This window comes from Oncorhynchus clarkii, chromosome 3 (genome assembly GCF_045791955.1).
Source record: "Oncorhynchus clarkii lewisi isolate Uvic-CL-2024 chromosome 3, UVic_Ocla_1.0, whole genome shotgun sequence".
In the NCBI taxonomy this organism is placed as follows: Eukaryota; Metazoa; Chordata; class Actinopteri; order Salmoniformes; family Salmonidae; genus Oncorhynchus; species Oncorhynchus clarkii.
Window position 1 is genome coordinate 25,837,794 of NC_092149.1, and position 23,420 is coordinate 25,861,213.

At 42.3% G+C, this 23,420-nt stretch overlaps 1 protein-coding gene across 2 annotated transcripts; it reads left to right on the forward strand.

The window, feature by feature from the left end:
* Nucleotides 1–117: 117 nt before the first annotated feature.
* Nucleotides 118–15,733, forward strand: LOC139405846 (ankyrin repeat domain-containing protein 34A-like). 2 transcript variants are annotated; one of them, XR_011633921.1, is made up of 2 exons: nucleotides 118–204; nucleotides 1,244–1,320. XR_011633921.1 is itself a non-coding variant. In XM_071148282.1 (2 exons), exon 2 carries the CDS (start codon nucleotides 13,728–13,730, stop codon nucleotides 15,324–15,326), a length of 1,599 nt encoding a protein of 532 aa, XP_071004383.1. In that variant the 5' UTR covers nucleotides 125–204; nucleotides 13,634–13,727; the 3' UTR covers nucleotides 15,327–15,733. The 2 variants fall into 2 exon arrangements, 1 of the variants encoding a protein (XP_071004383.1); XM_071148282.1 differs by lacking the exon at nucleotides 1,244–1,320 and adding an exon at nucleotides 13,634–15,733 and having other exon boundaries at nucleotides 125–204.
* Nucleotides 15,734–23,420: the final 7,687 nt, after the last annotated feature.

Genomic DNA, 23,420 nt, shown 5'->3' on the forward strand with positions numbered 1-23,420 from the left:
ACGCGACCCACTCCCCACCCCTGCTGCGACGCTCCGCGTCTTCTAAACTAGTGGTCGCGGGAGAGATACGGGGGAAGAGGGGGAGGGGGAGAGAGGCTCGACGTTAACACAATATCTGGGGGATATTACAGAGACTAAAGTCTGGCTTTTATATCAGAAAAAACATATGCTAAATGGATCTGAATTAAACGCGTTTCATCCATGGTAAGGATTTATGTTTCCTCCTTAAATCGTGTTTGCAGCGCATGGTGATAGAAGGCTACATTTGCATATTGTAGATTACATAAATATTTGTTTCCATTAAATAATTTCCTATGAGTGGTTAATGCAATGACCAAATGGCTTGACAAAGCAATATCGACATTAACTGAGAACAGTGTTTAGTTAGTCCATGTGAAAAAAATAAACAAGTTGAATTTGATGAAAGACCAACAATAAAAAAAATGCAATTTAACTGAACTTATTCAGATTTTCCAGTTCATTGTTTCTTACCATATTTGAGTAAAAGGTAAGAGATGCTCTATAGCCTAAAATCCCGCAAAGCAACGAACACGATTCGTTTGGCAGTTGTAATCAGATGTGTTGAGCCTCACCATATGCAAAGACTAATCAATAAACTGCTACAATAAACAAATAGATTCAGCTGATTCAGAATTGCTGTCACTATTTTTTCCATATTATAAGCAGCACATTTATTGCCTGAGAGGCAACCCCTGTAACCTAAATCATGAACCAATCTGCATTGTCATGAAATTCTGTCACTTGGCTTATTGCGGTCCTATATGATCAGATGCAGCCGTATGATGGAATGTGGCAAAAAGAGAAGCAGACAGTCAGTTACATTTTATGTGTGTGAGAAAGGCAATAGATGCAGCGATGTAACTTAGGTCGTATTTTATTATCTCTGCTAATGCATAGGCTAGGCTACATTCAGTGTGGAGAAACATGTTTTATATCAACCGACTGTTGAAATGGCTGTTTCTTTTTACTGGCGCAGTTACTGTTTTTGTCCAATAACCTGGAATAGTATAACTTCCCTGCTGGTTTAATATTAGAAGCAATACGTCAGAAAACCAATTGACGTAGTGATTGGTCACCGAAACAGGTTTTGAATTAGATTTTCTTGGAGCCGATATGATAACATAGGATGCTGTCTCGGTTTCATTCAATATTACCAACAACCTCACTAACTTGAATTCAACAACATCACTAAGCATGAATTCCTTTACATTACTTTTCTCAGTTCTAGGAAGGTTGGCGTCCGGCAGAACGACTGAATCAGCACCATGGACAGCGACCGTAGTTTGGAAAGGATTGAAGTCAGTTTCATCCAACATTTCACCGAAGAGTTTCGCTGAATCTTTTGCTATTAGGCTTGTATGATATTGTAGAATTGTATACATATACACTTGATTAAGGTTCTTGGAAACAATAATATGAAACGTTTGGAAACGATGTTTGCTTGTATTACGAATTTACATTCTATGCAGAAACTTCCCTTGTAATTCATGTTCCAGAGAATAATCATTATACTGCTGAATTATATATATCTTTAAATGTATTTCACATAGAGATATTGATTAATAGCATATTACTGTAGCAATTACATGTATAGCTACTGAACTATGGGTTTTGTAAATGTTACAGAGAGCACTGCAGTATCTACTCAGAAACAGTAGGTTCACTAAGGGACAAGGGCATAAGACAACTATGACACGATGATGGCTTCTTACAGGCGTCCTATGGAGGAAAGGTTAGGTGTAGGTCACATCCACCCCCACAAACCTGGAATTATGAATAATCTGTCTAGAAGGCCAATTGAGGGCATTGCCAGTGCTGTATGCCATCACATCCATGTTTCTAACAGGAAGTGTGGCACATTCTGACATGTACAACTCACCCGAGATGGGATACCAGGATGGCAGATCAGGGGGTACAATGGTGCCAATTATAATAATGGGTGTTGGGGTGATGTCAGTTCTTGACACGGTGCAGATGCACACCAGGGGACAGACATGTCATAGAAGGAATATTCTATTCTACTCTAGAGTAATCAGTCTTGACAGTCTCCGCCATGAGACTGTGTGTCTTCTGAGAGCAGATGGAAATGCATGACTAGCTGATAATGAGTCAGTGAGCTGATAGTGAAGGAGAGAAAGAAGGAGAGAGAAAGAGAGTGAGAAAGAGAGCGAGAGAAACAGAGAAAGAGAAAGAGAGAGAACGAGAGAGAGTGTGTGAGAAAGAGGTCTGAGGATGAACGACAAGCTCTGGGATGGAATCCCCCCCGGATTTGAATAATGCTGCCCACCTACATGTACAAATACACACACACACACACACACACACACACACACACACACACACACACACACACACACACACACACACACACACACACACACACACACACACAGATTGATGTACATATACTCACACATAAGCTTTTACACACAAACTAAGACACGCATACAGTGCCTTTGGAAAGTATTCAGACCCCTTGACTTTTTCCACATTTTGTTATGTTACAGCCTTATTCTAAAATGGATGGAAAAACAAAATTTTCAGCAATCTACACACAGTACCCCATAATTACAAAGCGAAAACAGGTTGTTAGAAATCTGAAATACCTTATTTACATAAGTATTCAGACCCTTTGCTATGATACTCGAAGTTGAGCTCAGGTGCATCCTGTTTCCATTGATCATCCTTGAGATGTTTCTGCAACTTGATTGGAGTCCACCTGTGGTAAAGACAATTGATTGGACATGATTTGGAAAGGAAAACATCTGTTTATGTAAGGTCCCACAGTTGACAGTGCATGTCAGATAAGAAACCAAGGCATGAGGTTGAAGGAATTGTCCGGAAAAGCTCAGAGACAGGATTGTGTCGAGGCACAAATCTGGGGAAGGGTACGAAAACATTTCTGCAGCATTGAAGGTCCCCAAGAACACAGTGTCCTCCATCATTCTTAAATGGAAGAAGTTGGCCGCCCGTCCAAACTGAGCAATCGGAAGAGAAAGGCCTTGGTCAGGGAGGTGACCAAGAACCGGATGGTCACTCTGACAGTGCTCTAGATTTCCCCTGTGGAGATGGGAGAACCTTCAAGAAGGACAAACATCTCTGCTGCACTCCACCAATCAGGCCTTCATGGTAGAGTGGCCAGACGGAAGCCACTCTTCAGTAAAAGGCACATGACAGCCCACTTGGAGTTTGCCAAAAGGCACTTAAAGACTGCCAGACCATGAGAAACAAGATTCTCTTGTCTGCTGAAACCAAGATTGAACTCTTTGGCCTGAATGCCAAGCGTCACACCTGGAGGAAACCTAGCACCATCCCTACGGGGAAGCATGGTGGTGGCAGCATCATGCTATGGGGTTGTTTTTCAGCGGCAGGGACTGGGAGACTAGTCAGGATCGAGGGAATGATGAACGGAGCGAAGTGCAGAGAGAGATCCTTGATGGAAACCTGCTCCAGAGCGCTCAGGACCTCAGACTGGGGCGAAGGTTCACTTCCCAACAGGACAACGACCCTAAGCACACATCCAAGACAACGCAGGAGTGGCTTCGGGGCAAGTCTTTGAATGTCCTTGAGTGGCACCGCCAGAGCCCGGACTTGAACACAATCAAACATCTCTGAAGAGACCTGGAAATAGCTGTGCAGCGACGCTCCCCATCCAATCTAACAGAAATTGAGAGAATCTGCAGAGAAGAATGTGAGAAACTCCCCAAATACAGGCGAAGAAGAATCAAGGCTGTAATCACTGCCAAAGGTGATTCAACAAAGTACTGAGTAAAGGGTCTGAATACTTATGTAAATTGTTTTTGCTTTGTCATTATGGAGTATTGCATGTAGATTGATGAGGGGGAAAAACAATGTAATACATTTTAGAATAAGGCTGTAACATGACAAAACGTGGAAAAAATCAAATGGTCTGAATACTTTCCAAAGGCACTGCATGCAGTCAGATGCACACTCTGTTTTAGAAACCCAGACAGAACCAGCCTTGAGAAGTTACATTTGCTCCAGAGTCACACAGACAAATGTGTGTAAACCAAACAACAGAGAGGATATAAACTGAAGGTCAGAGAGGAAGAGCAATAATGAAGAGACCTGTTGAGAGATGGGGAAAGAAATGGGTATGGAAAGCACAGACTCTGATATATTAGGGACTAAAGACTAGTCCTTGGATAAAAAGGATAGCAATCTACTCAACAGACTGAGTAGCCTGAAATATGTTTTAAGAGGGATATCAATAAATAGTTACTGCAGACCTATTGTAGGTACTCAACAGAACAACAGTATGAAATTAAAAAATAAATCAACTGCTTATCAATTACCTTTTGCTCTTGTGCTGTGCATGAAAGATGTTGTTTATGCCAATAGATTATCAAGATGTAATGCGCAAACAATAGAAGGTTTTAGTGGATTAGTGGATTAAGGCAATACGTCAGTTGAAGCTGCAGTGATAGATAGCAGCTAGGATGATAAATGTCATTCTATAGCTGAAACTACCCAGCCAGAAATAGCTTCTAATGCCTGCCTCCCTTATCAGAGTGGGAGTGCGAAGTGAGGAGTCTGGTTGGCAAATTGCGGGTGGATCGATGTCAACCCCCCTGTCGCTCCTCTCCTTTCCACAGCCCAGAGCTAGGGGTCAAACTGGGACGCTCGGAGGGGGCGACAATCATGACAGCACTGTGTGAGTTGGCGTGTGTGTGTTTGCAGCTGCAGCAGATCCTACCTGAATATTTTTTTACAACCAAATCTCTATTTTTTATGTTAATGGCATGTTATAGAAGGGTCCATGCAATTTATTTTTTGGATTTCACATGTTTTAGAGGAATTTACCCCAAACTGCAAATCACTTCCTCACCCTCGTGTATTATGGGAGCCCTGAAAAATTATCAAAACACCCAAATACATAATTTTAGAAACAGCAAAGCTCTCAGCATAGTAATGTATGTATTTAGATGTTGTACACCTGAAGTTGTGTCATTCTGAAATGTATCCGCAATGTTATATTCCCTTTTTTGCGACTCAAGCCTTCTCAAGCCGTTCCAATAAATACTGTACCAACATATAGTGTCTTAATAGGGTTTTGGGCGACAACACCATGCTTTCAATATACATTGTATCCCTAATTTACTCAAGTGTTTACTTTATTTAGGCAGTTAGGCCTATCTGTAAATTGACTTTGGAGGTATGGTTCGAGTCGCAACAAAATGGAGTAACCCCTAGCCTAACGTTGTGGATGAAGTTCGAAATTACACAATTTCATGTGTAAGACATCTGAAGACCTGCGTCACTAGACTGATCGCTTTGCAGTTTCTAAATGACGTATTTGGGTGTTTTTGGAGCGTTCATGTCTTTTTTCGGGGCCCAAAACTACACATCAAGGATAAGGAAGTGATTTGCTGTTTGGGGTAAGTTTCTCTAAAACGTGAAATCACAAAAAAATTGTCTGGACCTTACCATTTACATATTTTTTTGTAGATTTGGTTGTAAAAAATTCAAACTTCTCATTTGACATGCCTAGATAAACACAGTATTATAGGGAAAGAAAACAGAAAATAGCTATATTTTCAAGACAACATTTGGTGTGAATCATTGAGAGATCTCAGGGAAGGAATCTGTGTCGGGGACTCGTATGCTGCAACTATATTGGATTAGCAGCTCCATGAAACCCGCTGAGCATCGTTATCTGACTGGAGCGCTCACGCTGTGCCTGTTTTCCTGGTCCATCTTGGCAGAAATGACTAGTGCCTCTGAGCTGGAGTTCATAGATCTTAGACAAGACAGCTCTCTCTTCCTAGTCTACTGTGGGAAAAAAACCTGCCCAGACCCACACAATACACCTGTGGCCGGTTTACCGACAGCGATGGCATTTAGGTTTACGAGTGTTTTAATGATGCAGCCGAATATGTAACACGCGTTCCCCAAAACACCAAGCAGAGTGCGTCGTTGGAGCATGTGTCGATACTGATTGGATCGAAAGAAAGGGAACTCTACTCTCGAGTCAGCTTTCTCTATTAAGCTCTTACCTTAATAACATTAGAATTATTTCACAATACCGACGACGGATCAGCTATTATAAAGATACCACCTATGACTGCAAATATTGAGGCGGCTTATTCTAATGCCTACCCAATAAAAATGCACTAAATCACCAATTTGGCACATCATTGCGCACATGTTAGACTACACATCATGAAATATATTGAGATACATTACAGATGGTAGCCTACAAGTAACAAAATATGATTCAATTGATTGAACATGACATTTATTTGAAAATGATTGACTACTCCCTTCACAGAACAGTGCAAACTGGCTCTAACCAGAATAGAAAGAGGAGTGGGAGGCCCCGGTGCACAACTGAGCAAGAGGACAAGTGCATTAGAGTGTCTAGTTTGAGAAACAGACGCCTCACAAGTCCTCAACTGGCAGCTTCATTAAATAGTACCCACAAAAAATACCAGTCTCAACGTCAAGAGTGAAGAGGCGACTCTGGGATGCTGACCTTCTCTGCAGAGTTGTAAAGAAAAAGCCATATCTCAGACTGGGCAATAAAAATAAAATATTAAGATGGAAAAATAACACAGACACTGGACAGAGGAACTCTGCCTAGATGGCCAGCCTCCTGGAGTTGCCTCTTCACTGTTAACGTTGAGACTGGTGTTTTGTGGGTTCGATTCCAAGCTGTATCACATCCAGCTGTGACTGGGAGTCCCATAGGGCGATGCAGAATTGGCCCAGCATTGTCCAGGTTTGAATGGAGTAGGCTGTCTTTGTAAATAAGAATTTGCTCTTAACTGACTTGCCTACTTAAATAAAGGTTAAATTAATAATAAAATAACCCAAGCCATAATACTCCTGAACAGCTAATCAAATGTCTACCCAGACTATTTGCATTGTCCACCCCCCACCACCTCTTTTACACTACTGCTATTCTATGTGTATTATCTATGCATAGTCACTTTAACTCTACCTACATGCACATATTACCTCAATTACCTCAACCAACCTGTGACCCCCGCACATTGACCCTGTACCGGTACCCCCTGTATATAGCCTCGCTACTGTTGTTTTACTGCTGCTCTTTCATTATTTATTATTTTTATTTATTACTTATCTATTTTTTACTTAACAGTTATTTTCCTAAAACTGAATTTTTGGTTAAGGGCTTGTAAGTAAGCATTTCACTGTAAGGTTAAATGTTGGAAAAATGACTTGTGTCATTTGTGTCACCTGTTGTATTCGGCTTGTGACAAATAACATTTTATTTTATTTGAAATCAATGATAGAGCAAAATAACAATATTAAAATGTACAGTTGAAGTCGGAAGTTTACATGCACTTAGGTTGGAGTCATTAAAACTAGTTTTTTAACCCCTCCACAAATTTCTTGTTAACAAACTATAGTTTGACATTTTTCCAACAATTGTTTACAGACAGATTATTTCACTTATAATTCACTGTATCACAATTCCAGTGGGTCAAAAGTTTACATACACTAAGTTGACTGTGCCTTTAAACAGCTTGGAAAATTCCAGAAAATTATGTCATGGCTTTAGAAGCATCTGATAGGCTAATTGACATCATTTGAGTCAATTGGAGGTGTACCTGTGGATGTATTTCAAGGCCTACCTTCAAACTCAGTGCCTCTTTGCTTGACATCGTGGGAAAATAAAAAGAAATCAGCCAAGACCTCAAGTCTGGTTCATCCTTGGGAGCAATTTCCAAACGGCTGAAGGTACCACGTTCATCTGTACAAACAAGTACGCAAGTATAAACACCATGGGACCACACAGCCGTCATACCGCTCAGGAAGGAGATGTGTTCTGTCTCCTAGAGATGAACGTACTTTGGTGTGAAAAGTGCAAATCAATCCCAGAACAACAGCAGGACGTTGTCAAGATGCTGGAGGAAACAGGTACAAAAGTATCTATATCTACAGTAAAACTAGTCCTATATCGACATAACCTGAAAGGCTGCTCAGCAAGGAAGAAGCCACTGCTCCAAAACCACCATAAAAAAGTCAGACTACGGTTTACAACTGCACATGGGGACAAAGATTGTACTTTTTGGATAAATGTCCTCTAGTCTGATGAAACAAAAATAGAACTGTTTGGCCATTGTTATGTTTGGAGGGAAAAAAGGGTGAGGCTTGCATGCCGAAGAACACCATCCCCGCCGTGAAGCACGGGGATGGCAGCATCATGTTGTGGGGGTGCTTTGCTGCACGAGGGACTTGTGCACATCACAAAATAGATGGCATCATGAGGGAGGAAAATTACGTGGATATATTGAAGCAACATCTCAAGACATCAGTCAGGAAGTGAAAGCTTGTTCGCAAATGGATCTTCCAAATGGACATTTACCCCAAGCATACTTCCAAAGTTGTGGCAAAATGGCTTAAGGACAACAAAGTCAAGATATTGGAGTGGCCATCACAAAGCCCAGACCTCAGTCCTATAGAACATTTGTGGGCAGAACTGAAAAAGCGTGTGCGAGCAAGGAGGCTTACAAACCTGACTCAGTTACACCAGCTCTGTCAGGAGGAATGGGCCAAAATTCACCCAACTTATTGTGGGAATCTTGTGGAAGGCTACCCAAAATGTTTGACCCATGTTAATAAATTTAAAGGCATTGCTGCCAAAAACTAATTGAGTGTATGTAAACTTCTGACCCACTGGGATTGTGATGAAATAAATAAAATCTGAAATAAATCATTCTCTCTACTATTATTCTGACATTTCACATTGTTAAAATAAAGTGGTGATCCTAACTGACCTAAGATAGGGAATGTTTACTAGGATTAAATTTCAGGAATTGTGAAAAACTGAGTTTAAATGTATTTGGCTAAGGTTTATGTAAACCTCCGACTTCAACTACATGTTTGTGTAGAGTGCATGTGTTAGCATGTGTTTGTGAATGCTGTGTGTGTGTCTCTGCACAGTCCACACTGTTCCATAAGGTGTAGTTGTATCTGTTTTTTAAATCTGATTTTACTGCTTGACTGAGTTACATGATGTGGAATAGAGTTTAATGTAGTAATGGCTCTATGTAGTACTGCACATTTCCTGTAGTCTGTTTTGGACTTGGGGACAGTGAAGTGACCTCTGGTGGCATATCTTGTGGGGTATGCATAGGTGTCTGAGCTGTGCGTTAGTTGCTTAAACAGACAGCTGGGTGATTTCAACATGTCAATACCTCTCACAAAGACAAGCAGTGATGCCCTCAATCTATCCTCCACCCTGAGCTAGGAGAGATTGACATGATGGCCCTCCATGTGCATCTAAGAGTCAGCTGTGCTGCTCTGTTCTGGGCCAATTGTAAGTTTCCTATGTCCCTCTTTGTGGCACTTGACCATATGACTGGACAGTAGTCCAGGTGCGACAACACTAGGGCCTGTAGTAGATGTTTTGTTGATAGCGATGTCAAGAAAGCGTAGTAGTGCTTTATTATGGACACCTCTTCCCATCTTAGCTACCCTTGCATCAATACGTTTTGACCATGACAGTTTACAATCCATGGTCACACCAAGCATTTTAGTCTCCTTAACTTGCTCATTTTCCACATTATTCATTACAAGATTTAGTTGAGGTTAAGGATTTAGTGAATGATTTGTCCTAAATACAATGCTTTTAGGACCAGACTATTTCTTGCCACCCACTGTGTTCTGTTAGACAGGTAACTCTCAATCCACAATATAGCAGGGGATGTAAAGCCATAACACATTCGTTTTTCCAGCAGCAGATTCTTATTAACAATTTCTCTCAGCCAATCATCAGTCATTTGTGTAAGTGCCATCCGTATATGTTGAATGCCCTTCCTTTTACGTGTGCTTAAAGTCCGTTGTTAATTTGTTTACTGTGAAATAATATTGTATCTGGTCAAACACATTTTTTCCCCAAAAGTTTTACTGTGGGTTGGTAACAGACTTACTCTGGTCGGCTGTTTGAGCCAGTAAATGGTGCTTTGCGCTTCTTAGGTAGTGGAATGAATTTTGCTTCCCTCCAGGTCTGAGTGCACATACTTTCCTGTAGGCTTAGATTGAAGAGATGGCAAATAGGAGTGGCAATATAGTCCGCTATCATCCTCAGTAATTTTCCATCCAAGTTGTCAGACCCAGGTGGCTTGTCATTGTTGATAGAAAACAAACAAAAAATCACCTCTTCCACACTCACTTTACATAATTCAAAATTACAATGGTTGCCTTGCCTAATTTTGTCAGTTATGTTTGGATGTGTAGGTTCATAATGTGTTGTTGTTATGTCATGCCTAGATTTGCAATGATAAAGTAGTTGGCAATATCAATGGGTTTTGTGACGAATGAGCCATCTGATTCAATGAATGATGGAGCAGAGTTTGCCTTTTTACCCAGAATTTAATTTAAGGTGCTTTTTACTATCATTCTTTATATCATTTATTTTTGTTCATAGTCCAATTTCATCTTCTTTTTGTTAAGTTTAGTCACATCAATCCTAATTTACAGTACGTTTGCCACTCGGCTGTACAGCCAGACATTTTGCCTCATCCCCCTCAACCAACATTTTTTTTTTCGATCCACAGGTATTTAACAGTTTTTACAGTCATTTTCTTAATGGGTGCATGCTTATTAGTAACAGAAATAAGCAATTTCATAAATTATTTAAGTGCAGCGTCAGGACACATCAGACCAACAAATATTTTTCACATCTCTTCAACATAGGAATCATTGCAAAACCTCTTGTATGATCAGAAATCTTATATACTATTTTAAGTCGTCTTTGAAACTATGTTTTTCCTACATATGGCCATCCCATGGGTGTGGATACTGCTTAAGAGTGGATTTCTGCAGCATTAGGAAAGATGTAATCAATACAAGTGGATGATTTAGTTCCTATTTTGTTTGTAAATACTCTGGTAGGTTGACTGATAACCTGAACCAGGTTGCAGGCACTGGTTACAGTTTGAAGCATTTTCTTGTGTGGACGGCCACTCAATATTTAGATTACCCAGAAAATATGCAAACTTGTAGTGTATTTGAGTTTTAAAAAGGCTTCTAAAGTTTGTCATTTCCACTTTGAAATTTCAAACGTGATTTATCCCAAACGAAAAATGAATCAGCCCCCATAAAAATATCCATTAATTATAATCTTAATAATAATGAACATGTCCTGTTGCCGCAGGATTATTTTATTGCGGTAGCAAACTGGCTCAAATTAAGATCCTACATCTGTATGTATAGTATCAAATCAAATCTTATTCGTCACATGCTTTGTGATCAAAATGTATGGAGTAACAGTAAAATGCTTACTTATGCAGAAAGAAAGAAAATAGAGAAATAATAGAAAAGGTAAACACATAATAATACAAGTAATAATAGATACACAATGAGTAATGATAACTTGACTACCAGTCATCCACTTTGATGCAGATCATTGTGGATTGTCAAGTTGCCTTCAGCCCCAGTCAACAGATTGGATCTTTAGCATGGGCAGACTAGTGTCAGACCCACAGATGCCCACGCACGCACGCACGCACGCACGCACGCACACACACACACACACACACACACACACACACACACACACACACAAAGAGCTGCAGGTGGCAGCCTCGTAGCCACATTCTCAGGATAGAGAGCCTCTCCCTCAGCCCATCTCAACTCAGCACCTGTCAACTGCTTCCCACTCCACCCACGGAGTCCCCTGGCAGCGAGCCAGTAATGACAAAGTAACAACTGTTATTAAACTGCCATTGATTCCCAACAGAATTATTTAGGCAGATAGGCCATAATAAAAAGGGGTGGATGGATGAAATGTAATTGAATATATTGAGCACAGTCTGAATGAAAGAAAGACCGAGCCCTAGCCATTGTAAGGACTGACTCCGACTCACTCAAATTAAGCTGTGTTTGTGAATGCTGCACTGTTAAAATTAAGTGCTTTGTAACACCAAAACTAGTGGCAACTGAGCTGAGCAACTTGAAGGAGACAGAACCTTAACTTTGCAAGAGTATTGAAAGACATCATCCTGAGATGTTTTGAAACAAAGCCCGGTGTGTTGTAACACCACTTAATCAAGTGTTGTGCAACACCTTGCCAGGGACTGTGAGCCCTAACAGAAAATATTGAAAACACTATTTTGTTGTATCGAGTCCTGTTTAGTGCAGAATAGATACCTTCTCTTTTGGTGCCGTTTCCTCTCTCTAAAACACGTGTGTCAAACTAATTCTGTATATTTAAACACTTACATTTGGTTAACACCCTCCAACCACCAGATCTCAGTTTAGGTGCACTACTTTTCATGGTTTCATTACACAATCATGGTGTTTTGAGACATTCTATTTTTACAGTGTGTATTATAATGCATGCTTAGGGATGGTTAGTTAGACGTCTCAATATGTGTTTCAACCAATAATATCTTCGCTCTTCATTCTGGCTCCCCCCACTCCCTTCCCCACAACCACCACTAACTACTTCTCTATTATGCCCAGATGATTACACTCTGTGTTTCGGTTTGTATAGCCACTGTCTGTCCCTGTGCTCGCTGTTCACCTGGATTATGAAATAGTGTTGTTTATTAACATGACCAGGGCATGTTGAATCACCTTGGAATAGAACTACATATACCAGCTGACATACGGGGGGACGCTCATTCATAGCTAGGCAGCTGTCTATTTCTTTCTACACAAGATGCATCTCCTTCTCTCCATCCAAATAGATCACTAGATCCCAAATGGTGGGTCGGGACTCACTGGTGAGCCATAGGCAGCCAGTCCCTCATCCTCTTGTGTCACGGTGAAAGCTGTGGCTGGATTTTTTGTTTGTTTGAGATCATTCAAATAGATTACTTAGAGGAAGGTTTGGTATAATTAATATTCCAAGAACATCATTATGTTGATTTTCAGTCACAGAAAATACATTTAAAAAAAAAATTAAATCAGTATTAGTAGTCATGTAAATGTCTAGACAAGTCAATTCACCTTATCACATCCTGTTGGAATTCAGAATTTTAAAAAAATGTTTGAGTCATTGCCTCATCTTTCTGTATCTCACACTTGCAGATCTTTGGATAATCTCACTTTCAAGCACCAAATTATTAATTAGTTAATGTGTTTTACATATTACCATATTTCTGCAGGGGGAAGTTGCTCGTTTGCTGATGGGAAGGCAAAAAGTCCAAGTCATGCATAGTTAATTCTCTGCAAAGTCAAACTTTATTCAACTCTGCATAGTTATAGTTTAGGAATACCAGGAAAGTTAGTAAAATAAGCCAATCTTAACACAGTGCAGTCAAGGACCAGTATCATGCATACCCCCATCATGGCAGAAATGTTGTCAATCTTAAAGGAGAAAAAGTGCTTTCCCTTTGAAAAAGACTGTCTAAAATGTTTTTGTTACACCAGATGGGTGCTGCATCTTTTTGTAATTTTATCATGAGATCCAGACACTCCCTGTCTTGTTCTTAAAAGCTTCAATTGCAGTCACTCTGAGATTGCATTGGTAATGCAGTATAACTGTTGTACCGCTGCATACTAGACATTAGGTAGATTCGCAGACCAACCAAACTAACCATCTTAACCACCTTTCAGCCTGTCTGTATTGTACTTTTAGTCTTCTATGACAACTCTTTGTTTTTTGTCACAGGTTCACCAGCTCCCTCTTCAGGATGGCCAGTCAGTGCTAAGCTAAGTAGTCGGGTGTAGCAGGCTTGACTGGAGGAAGAGGTGCCAGAGGCACCATGGGAGATGGAGGAGCCCTCCATACGGAGGGGAACGCCCTTCTCAAAGCCGTCTTCCAGGGCAAGCTGCGACTGACCCGGCTCCTCCTGGAAGGGGGAGCCTACATCAACGAAGGCAACGAGCGGGGCGAGACCCCCATCTCTGCTGCCTGCCTGGCTGGCTACGAGGACCCCCAGAGCCGCCAGAGGATGGTGCGCTACCTCCTGGAGAAAGGAGCCGATCCCAACATCCCAGACAAGTCTGGGCGGACCGCCCTGATGCATGCCTGTGTCGAGCAGGCGGGCAAAGAGGTGGTGTCCCTGCTCCTAGAGAATGGAGCTGACCCCAGCCTCAAGGACTACACAGGCTCCTCCGCCCTGGTCCATGCCATCAACAGAGGTGACCGAGACACCCTCCAGGTCCTGCTGGACGCCTGCAAGGCAAAGGGCAAGGAGGTGATCATCATCACCACCGACACGTCACCCTCGGGCACCAAGAAGACCAAGCAGTACCTCAACTCCCCCCCATCACCAGGGGTGGTGGACAAGCTCTCGCCCATGGCCTGCATGTCGCCCTCAGAGGTGGCAATCCAGACCTCCAATTCCCCAGCAGTAGAGAAGGCTGAGGAGGAGGACAGTATCTTCAGCTTTGCGTTGACATCAGCTTTACCCCTACCCTCCAATAGAACCCTAGGGGAGAAAAGGCCACCCCCCCGCAAACTCCTGAAGAGGCTCAACTCGGAGCCTTGGGGGCTGGTAGCACCCTCAGTGCTCAGCAGGCTCCCACAGGAGGAGGTTGATGGTGGACTGGAGGAGGAAGGTGGGGGTAGGATCATCACTGAGATGAATGGTCTGTCAATCTCGGGTCCTGGCAGGCCTCTCCTGTCTCGTCGGCACAGCATCGAAACACACGACCCCTGCTCACCCAAACTCATTGACCGATCCTGCTCAGAGGACTGTGCAGCCCTTTGTAGCTCCTCCTGGGCCGACAAGGTCCAACAGCACCAGATCCTGTACCGCAGGAACACCGCGCCTGAGTCTCAGGAAAATACAGGTGGACCAGGGGCGGTGGCTTTACGCGCCCTGGCTCACCCCAAACTTACCCGTATGGAGCACTATGAGTCAGACACACACCTGTGTCCTGAGTCCATCCCTGGATCTCCAGACTCAGGGCGCGTGTCGGTGGAGCGGAGGAAGTACAACGCCTCGCCCCTCTCTCTGCTCACCACCTCCTCCCGGGAGTCCCTTGAGAGCATCCCCAATTCTGTCTCCCCCATCACCATGCGCAGACGGCCCCCCGGCCTCCTAGAGCGCAGAGGCTCAGGCACCCTCCTCTTGGACCACATCTCCCACACCCGCCCCGGGTTCTTGCCCCCACTCAATGTCAACCCCCACCGGCCCATCCCAGACATCCGGGCCAATGGCAAGCCCACTTCCCCCATCCACTCTGGTCCCAAGATCCTGGTTCCAGTTGCCCCTGCCTCACCCAAGAGAGGCCCAGACTTCAAGATGAAGAAGAAACTGATGAGGAGGCACTCCATGCAGACGGAACAGATGAAGCAGCTCTCCACCTTCCAGGAGATCCTGACAGAGAAGGTCATTGAGTCCAATGGGGACTGAGACTTAAAAGGACATGTGAGGGCAAGTTGGGGGTACAGTGGTGGATCTATCTAGTTAGTCCACCATTTTCCTCAACCAGTGCTTAAACCAGGACTACTAACATGAATTTGGCTCATTCAGAGTGAGGCCTCAGTCCCATCCTTGTTCTGTGTCAAGTGCAGATGGTTATTTTTATTTTTAGGTGACCTATTTTATTTTGTTGTGTTTCCTTTCTGTGCTGTCACAGAAAGCTGGTTGATTGAGTAATACGGTTTGCAGAAGATGTTCTTCTCATTTCTCCTCAAATTATTTATTAATGTACCTATTTGCCGTCAACAGAAATAGAAACATATTTCTGTGTTTTTAGATGTTTACACACTGCAAAATGTGTATCAATGTCTTGCCTACTGTTCCGTGTGCTGAAGACATTTTTGTCCCCTCTGACATCAGTCACTTTATCTATCTATGACACTTTAGGTCGAAAGAACAAATCAACGGTAGAGATATTAGCAACAGCTTACCTTGAATTGTTATTCTGAATGTGCTGTCTTCCCGATTTTCAATTCTTGCATTAGCTGCTTTAAAACGTCAAACTTCAACCCTAAAATACTCTTATGTTGATGGGTATGTTTCGGGGAGAATGATGCTGCATTCCATGAAATAGTTTTCAAGACATATTGCCTGAAGATTTCACTGTCATTGTATTGTTGCTGTTATCTACTTTCACTGTATTTATTTGCCTTCACCTTTTAATCCCCTGATATTTTGTGTTTTAGAGAGCAATTTTGGCTATATGGTCGAACCACACGCCTGACTTACCCTGACGACTACAGTGGGATCAACATGTGGGACCCTTTATGAGTATCACACTGTAATAATGTTATTATCAATAGATTTTTTTTTTTTTAAGTCAATTGAATGGCAATTTCATACAAAATTCCAAAGAAATCCCATGAATGCATGTGTGTTTACATTGGAGTGTGTGAATACTGTAAGATGGCTTTTAGAAGAATTAACCTCAAATAATTGCACATTGGTGCTATGCATTTCCATATGGAAAGAGCTCCTAGCACATATTAACTGTAAATACTGTAAAGATAAGACAAACCTAATTTGGTTATGAAATATGTCCATGTGCAATATGCTGTACTGTAATGTCAATGGATTTCCTTCATCTATGGTGGACGTGAAGTTGTCTTTACAAATTTACATTGACAGCAATCTGAAGCCCTTCTTAACATTTACTGTACACTGATTTGCCAAAAGGGAGAGTGTGAGGCTCACAGAACTAACATTTACAGTTACTTACACATTTAGATTGTCACTTTTAAATAATTACATTTGTATAGGGTGAGATTTAAGAGAAAAAAGTTAGAAAATGTTTACCAAGCTTACAATGTGACTGCTTGTCCCGCTTCCATTGGACATATTTGTCTTTAATGAAATAATGTTTATATGCTACAAGGTTTAGTATTGACCTCCTGTTGATTGAACTGTATGTTGGTTACTTGAAGTTTAAGAGAAATACAAACAAAAAATACATATTTTTGTATGCCTGTTAGGAAATAGAAAAGTAAATTCTAATATGTAATCTATTTTCACGTTTGAACTTGATTGTAATTTGATTGTGGAATAAATATTTGTTAAATGTTCATAAGTTAATTAAAACAACCTTTAGTTGTCATGTCTCTTTAATATGAGATTTGTCATGTCAATTTGATATAAGAAATGTATTCATAAAATTGATAATACTGTACTTTCAGTATCAAGAATCAACCAATCTCCATTAATTTGGATATTTCTTCAAAAAAAATGATGTGGTTCATTTTCTGTTATGGCAAGAATCACAGGGTGCAAAATATTTTCCATACTAGTCTTAGGTATTGGGTATTCAGTACCGGTTTGAGCCAGCATGAATGACTCTGCTGCACATGGCGGGAAGACAAAGTATTTATTTTAGCCTGAAGTGACCTCCACACATCCATCTGTTAAACAAGATGCACTCCAGCACAGGTGGAAGTTGTCTTCTTTGGCAAAGGCCTGGAGGAGGGACTTTAGATAGATGAGATAACGTACACTAACACTGCAATGGATAAAGAAGGAGTCATTTGGTGAGGTAGACTTCCTCTCCATAAAAGCATAACTTTGGACATGGTTAAATTAATAAATTAATAAAGTATGTTTTGTGAAAGTGACAAACTTTCTAATACAGTGGGGTTCAAAGTCAATGGATCCCTTGATAAAGATGGGCAAAAAAATAAAATAATAATAATACATATACTGAGTTATATTGTATGCTCAAATAATAGGAAAACGTATTTCCTAATACAATTGCTCAGAGAAAGAAAGCGATTTTGTTTAACAAGTAACAACAAAAATCTAAAAAGATAGTGGTCAACATTTTTGGATCCCCTGTTTTGGCCACCTCTGTCTCTGGACAGAGATGGCCAAAAATCCTGTGGTTTGAATTGAAAAGGTTAGTCCATATGTGCAGACAAAGGATATCAAGTATCGGGAAGGATTCTGGGAAGGAATGGTCTAAGATCCCTCCCAATGTGTTCACCAAGACTTATATGCTAATCTTTATCAAGGGATCCAAATATTTTGGACACCCCAGTATATGGCTAGACTAGCCCACATACACATAGATCAGGGATGTGAGTTTGATATAAATAAAACAATTTGGGGGACTTATTCAAACAATATCACTATTTATCCGGTTGCATCTTTAAGGACATGGCCGGATTAAGAAATCATAGTTTATTTGGCGCACATGCTGCCCAAATTGCAGCCTTCCCGACTGTAGGAAACCAGTAACTGGTTGCAGTTGAGTACAAAGTTGATGTTATGGTGTGGGGTGCATTTTCCTGGCATGGTTTAGGTCCACTTGTAGAATCTATGCCAAGGCACATTGTTCTGGCAGCTCGTGGTGGCCCATCGCCCTATTAAGACTTAAGACACTTCATGTTGGTGTTTCCTTAATTTTGGAAGTTACCTGTATGCGCTTATGCTCTCTGGTGTATTTTGAACACTGAGAGTGGGCTCCTGTGGTAGGATTTATTTTATTTTATAAAATACAAAAAATAAATTGTTTATTTTATTTTATTATTCAATTGTGTGACTCAGTGGCCCAGCCCACAATTGACCGGCCACATGTATTAATTATGCAGTTTATTTTATTAATCAGTTACCCAATCCCTAACCTCCTCTCCTCCCCCCATCTGATGATTAGCAGAGCGGCAGCAGGCTGTCTACACTCATTGAGAGTGGGCTCCTGAATCCTCCTGTGGTTTGCGATTGCAGTAAAACAATTAAAAAAACATGAAATACATATTTAAGATACAGTTGCAAGAGAAAATATGTGAACCCTTTGGAATTACCTGGATTTCTGCATAAATGGTCATAAAATTTTATCTGATCTTCATCTAAGTCACAACAGTAGACAAACAGTCTACTTAATCTAATAATACACAAACAATTACACGTTTTTATGTCTTTATTGAACACACCATGTAAACATTCACAATGCAGGATGGGAAAAGTATGTGAACCCTTGGATTTAATAACTGGTTGACCCTCCTTTGGCGGCAGCAACAACCTCAACCAAACATTTTCTGTAGTTGCGGATCAGACCTGTACAGCGGTCAGGAGGAATTGTAGGCCATTCCTCTTTACAAAAAAGTTTCAGTTCAGCAATATTCGTGGGATGTCTGGTGTGAACCGTTCTCGAGGTCATGCCACAGCATCTCAATCAGGTTGAGGTCAGGACTCTGACTGAGCCACTCCAGAAGGTGTATTTTCTTTTGTTGAAGCCATTCTGCTGTTGATTTACTACTGTGTTTTGAGCTTCAATTGGCGGACAGATAGCCTTACATTCTCCTGCAAAATGTCTTGATAAACATCGGAATTAAATTTTCCGTCGATGATAGCAAGCTGTCCAGGCCCTGAGGCAGAAAAGCAGCCCAAACCATGATTCTCCCTCCACCATAATTTACAGTTGGGATGAGGTTTTGATGTTGGTGTGCTGTGCCTTTTTTTCTCCACACATAGTGTTGTGTGTTCCTTCCAAACAACTCAACTGTAGTTAATCTGTCCACAGAATAGGTGCACTTTTGTGAACTTTAGATGTTTTTTTGGACAGCAGTGGCTTCTTCCGTGGTGTCCTCCCATGAACACCATTCTTGTTACGTATCGTAGACTCATCAACAGAGATGTTAGCATGTTTCAGAGCTTTAGCTGACACTCTAGGATTCTTCTTAACCTCATTGAGAATTCTGCGCTGTGCTCTTACAGTCATCTTAGCAGGACGGCCACTCCTAGGGAGAGTAGCAACGGTGCTGAACTTTCTCCATTCATAGACAATTTGTCTTACCGTGGACTGATGAACATCAAGGATTTTAGAGATACTTTTGTAACCCTTTCCAGCTTTATGCAAGTCAACAATTCTTAATCTTAGGTCTTCTGAGCTCTTTTATTCGAGGCATGGTTCACATCAGGCAATGCTTCTTGTGAATAGCAAACTCATATTTTGTGAATGTTTTTTATATTGCAGGGCAGCTCTAACTAACATATCCAATCTCGTCTCATTGATTGGACTCCAGGTTAGCTGACTCCTGACTCCAATTATCTTTTTGGAGAAGTCATTAGCCTAGGGGGTTCACATACTTTTTACAGCCTACACTGTGAATGTTTAAATGATCTATTCAATACAGACAAGAAAAATACAATAATATGTGTGTTCTTAGTTTAAGCACACTGTGTTTGTCTAGAAATACTTCCGGCGCCGACAGAGATGGCCGCCTCGCTTCGCGTTCCTAGGAAACTATGCAGTTTTTTGTTTTTTTACGTGTTATTTCTTACATTGGTACCCCAGGTCATCTTGGGTTTCATTACATACAGTCGAGAAGAACTACTGAACATAAGAGCAGCGTCAACTCACCATCAGTACGACCAAGAATATGACTTTCGCGAAGCGGATCCTGTGTTCTGCCTTTCACCCAGGACAACGGAATGGATCCCAGCCGGCGACCCAAAAAAACGACTTCGTAAAAGGGGGAAACGGAGCGGTCTTCTGGTCAGACTCCGGAGACGGGCACATCGTGCACCACTCCCTAGCATTCTTCTCGCCAATGTCCAGTCTCTTGACAACAAGGTTGATGAAATCCGAGCAAGGGTAGCATTCCAGAGGGACATCAGAGACTGTAACGTTCTTTGCTTCACGGAAACATGGCTCACTGGAGAGATGCTATCGGAGTCGGTGCAGCCAGCTGTTTTCTCCACGCATCGCGCAGACAGAAACAAACATCTTTCTGGTAAGAAGAGGGGCGGGGGCGTATGCTTCATGGTTAACGTGACATGGTGTGATCATAACAACATACAGGTACTCAAGTCCTTCTGTTCACCTGATTTAGAATTCCTCACAATCAAATTCCGACCGCATTATCTACCAAGGGAATTCTCTTTGATTATAATCACAGCCGTATATATTCCCCCCCAAGCAGACACATCGATGGCTCTGAACGAACTGTATTTGACTCTGTGCAAACTGGAATCCATTTATCCGGAGGCTGCATTCATTGTAGCTGGGGATTTTAACAAGGCTAATCTGAAAACAAGACTCCCTAAATTTTATCAGCATATCGATTGCGCAACCAGGGCTGGAAAAACCTTGGATCACTGCTATTCTAACTTCCGCGACGCATATAAGGCCCTGCCCCGCCCTCCTTTCGGAAAAGCTGACCACGACTCCATTTTGTTGATCCCTGCCTACAGACAGAAACTAAAACAAGAAGCTCCCGCGGTGAGGTCTGTTCAACGCTGGTCTGAACAATCTGACTCCACACTCCAAGACTGCTTCCATCACGTGGACTGGGATATGTTTCGTATTGCGTCAGACAACAACATTGACGAATACGCTGATTCGGTGAGCGAGTTCATTAGAATGTGCGTTGAAGATGTCGTTCCCATAGCAACGATTAAAACATTCCCAAACCAGAAACCGTGGATTGATGGCAGCATTCGCGTGAAACTGAAAGCCCGAACCACTGCTTTTAATCAGGGCAAGGTGACCGGAAATATGACCGAATACAAACAGTGTAACTATTCCCTCCGCAAGGCAATCCAACAAGCTAAGCGTCAGTATAGAGACAAAGTAGAATCTCAATTCAACGGCTCAGACACAAGACGTATGTGGCAGGGTCTACAGTCAATCACGGATTACAAAAAGAAAACCGGCCCCGTCACGGACCAGGATGTCTTGCTCCCAGGCAGACTAAATAACTTTTTTGCCCGCTTTGAGGACAATACAGTGCCACTGACACAGCCCGCAACTAAAACATGCGGACTCTCCTTCACTGCAGCCGACATGAGTAAAACATTTAAACGTGTTAACCCTCGCAAGGCTGCAGGCCCAGACGGCATCCCCAGCCGCGCCCTCAGAGCATGCGCAGACCAGCTGGCTGGTGTGTTTACGGACATGTTCAATCAATCCCTATCCCAGTCTGTTGTTCCCATATGCTTCAAGAGGGCCACCATTGTTCCTGTTCCCAAGAAAGCTAAGGTAACTGAGCTAAACGACTACCGCCCCGTAGCACTCACTTCCATCATCATGAAGTGCTTTGAGAGACTAGTCAAGGACCATATCACCTCCACCCTACCTGACACCCTAGACCCACTCCAATTTGCTTACCGCCCAAATAGGTCCACAGACGATGCAATCTCAACCTCACTGCACACTGCCCTAACCCATCTGGACAAGAGGAATACCTATGTGAGAATGCTGTTCATCGACTACAGCTCGGCATTTAACACCATAGTGCCCTCCAAGCTCGTCATCAAGCTCGAGACCCTGGGTCTCGACCCCGCCCTGTGCAACTGGGTACTGGACTTCCTGACGGGCCGCCCCCAGGTGGTGAGGGTAGGCAACAACATTTCCACCCCGCTGATCCTCAACACTGGGGCCCCACAAGGGTGCGTTCTGAGCCCTCTCCTGTACTCCCTGTTCACCCACGACTGCGTGGCCACGCACGCCTCCAACTCAATCATCAAGTTTGCGGACGACACAACAGTGGTAGGCTTGATTACCAACAACGACGAGACGACCTACAGGGAGGAGGTGAGGGCCCTCGGAGTGTGGTGTCAGGAAAATAACCTCACACTCAACGTCAACAAAACTAAGGAGATGATTGTGGACTTCAGGAAACAGCAGAGGGAACACCCCCCTATCCACATCGATGGAACAGTAGTGGAGAGGGTAGTAAGTTTTAAGTTCCTCGGCGTACACATCACAGACAAACTGAATTGGTCCACCCACACAGACAGCATCGTGAAGAAGGCGCAGCAGCGCCTCTTCAACCTCAGGAGGCTGAAGAAATTAGGCTTGTCACCAAAAGCACTCACAAACTTCTACAGATGCACAATCGAGAGCATCCTGTCGGGCTGTATCACCGCCTGGTACAGCAAATGCTCCGCCCACAACCGTAAAGCTCTCCAGAGGGTAGTGAGGTCTGCACAACGCATCACCGGGGGCAAACTACCTGCCCTCCAGGACACCTACACCACCCGATGTCACAGGAAGGCCATAAAGATCATCAAGGACAACAACCACCCGAGCCACTGCCTGTTCGCCCCACTATCATCCAGAAGGCGAGGTCAGTACAGGTGCATCAAAGCTGGGACCGAGAGACTGAAAAACAGCTTCTAACTCAAGGCCATCAGACTGTTAAACAGCCACCACTAACATTGAGTGGCTGCTGCCAACACACTGACTCAACTCCAGCCACTTTAATAATGGGAATTGATGGGAAATGATGTAAAATATATCACTAGCCACTTTAAACAATGCTACCTAATATAATGTTTACATACCCTACATTATTTACATACCCTACATTATTCATCTCATATGTATATGTATATACTGTACTCTATATCATCTACTGCATCTTTATGTAATACATGTATCACTAGCCACTTTAACTATGCCACTTTGTTTACATACTCATCCACTTTGTTTACATATACATCTCATATGTATATACTGCACTCAATACTGTATCTTGCCTATGCCGCTCTGTACCATCACTCATTCATATATCTTTATGTACATATTCTTTA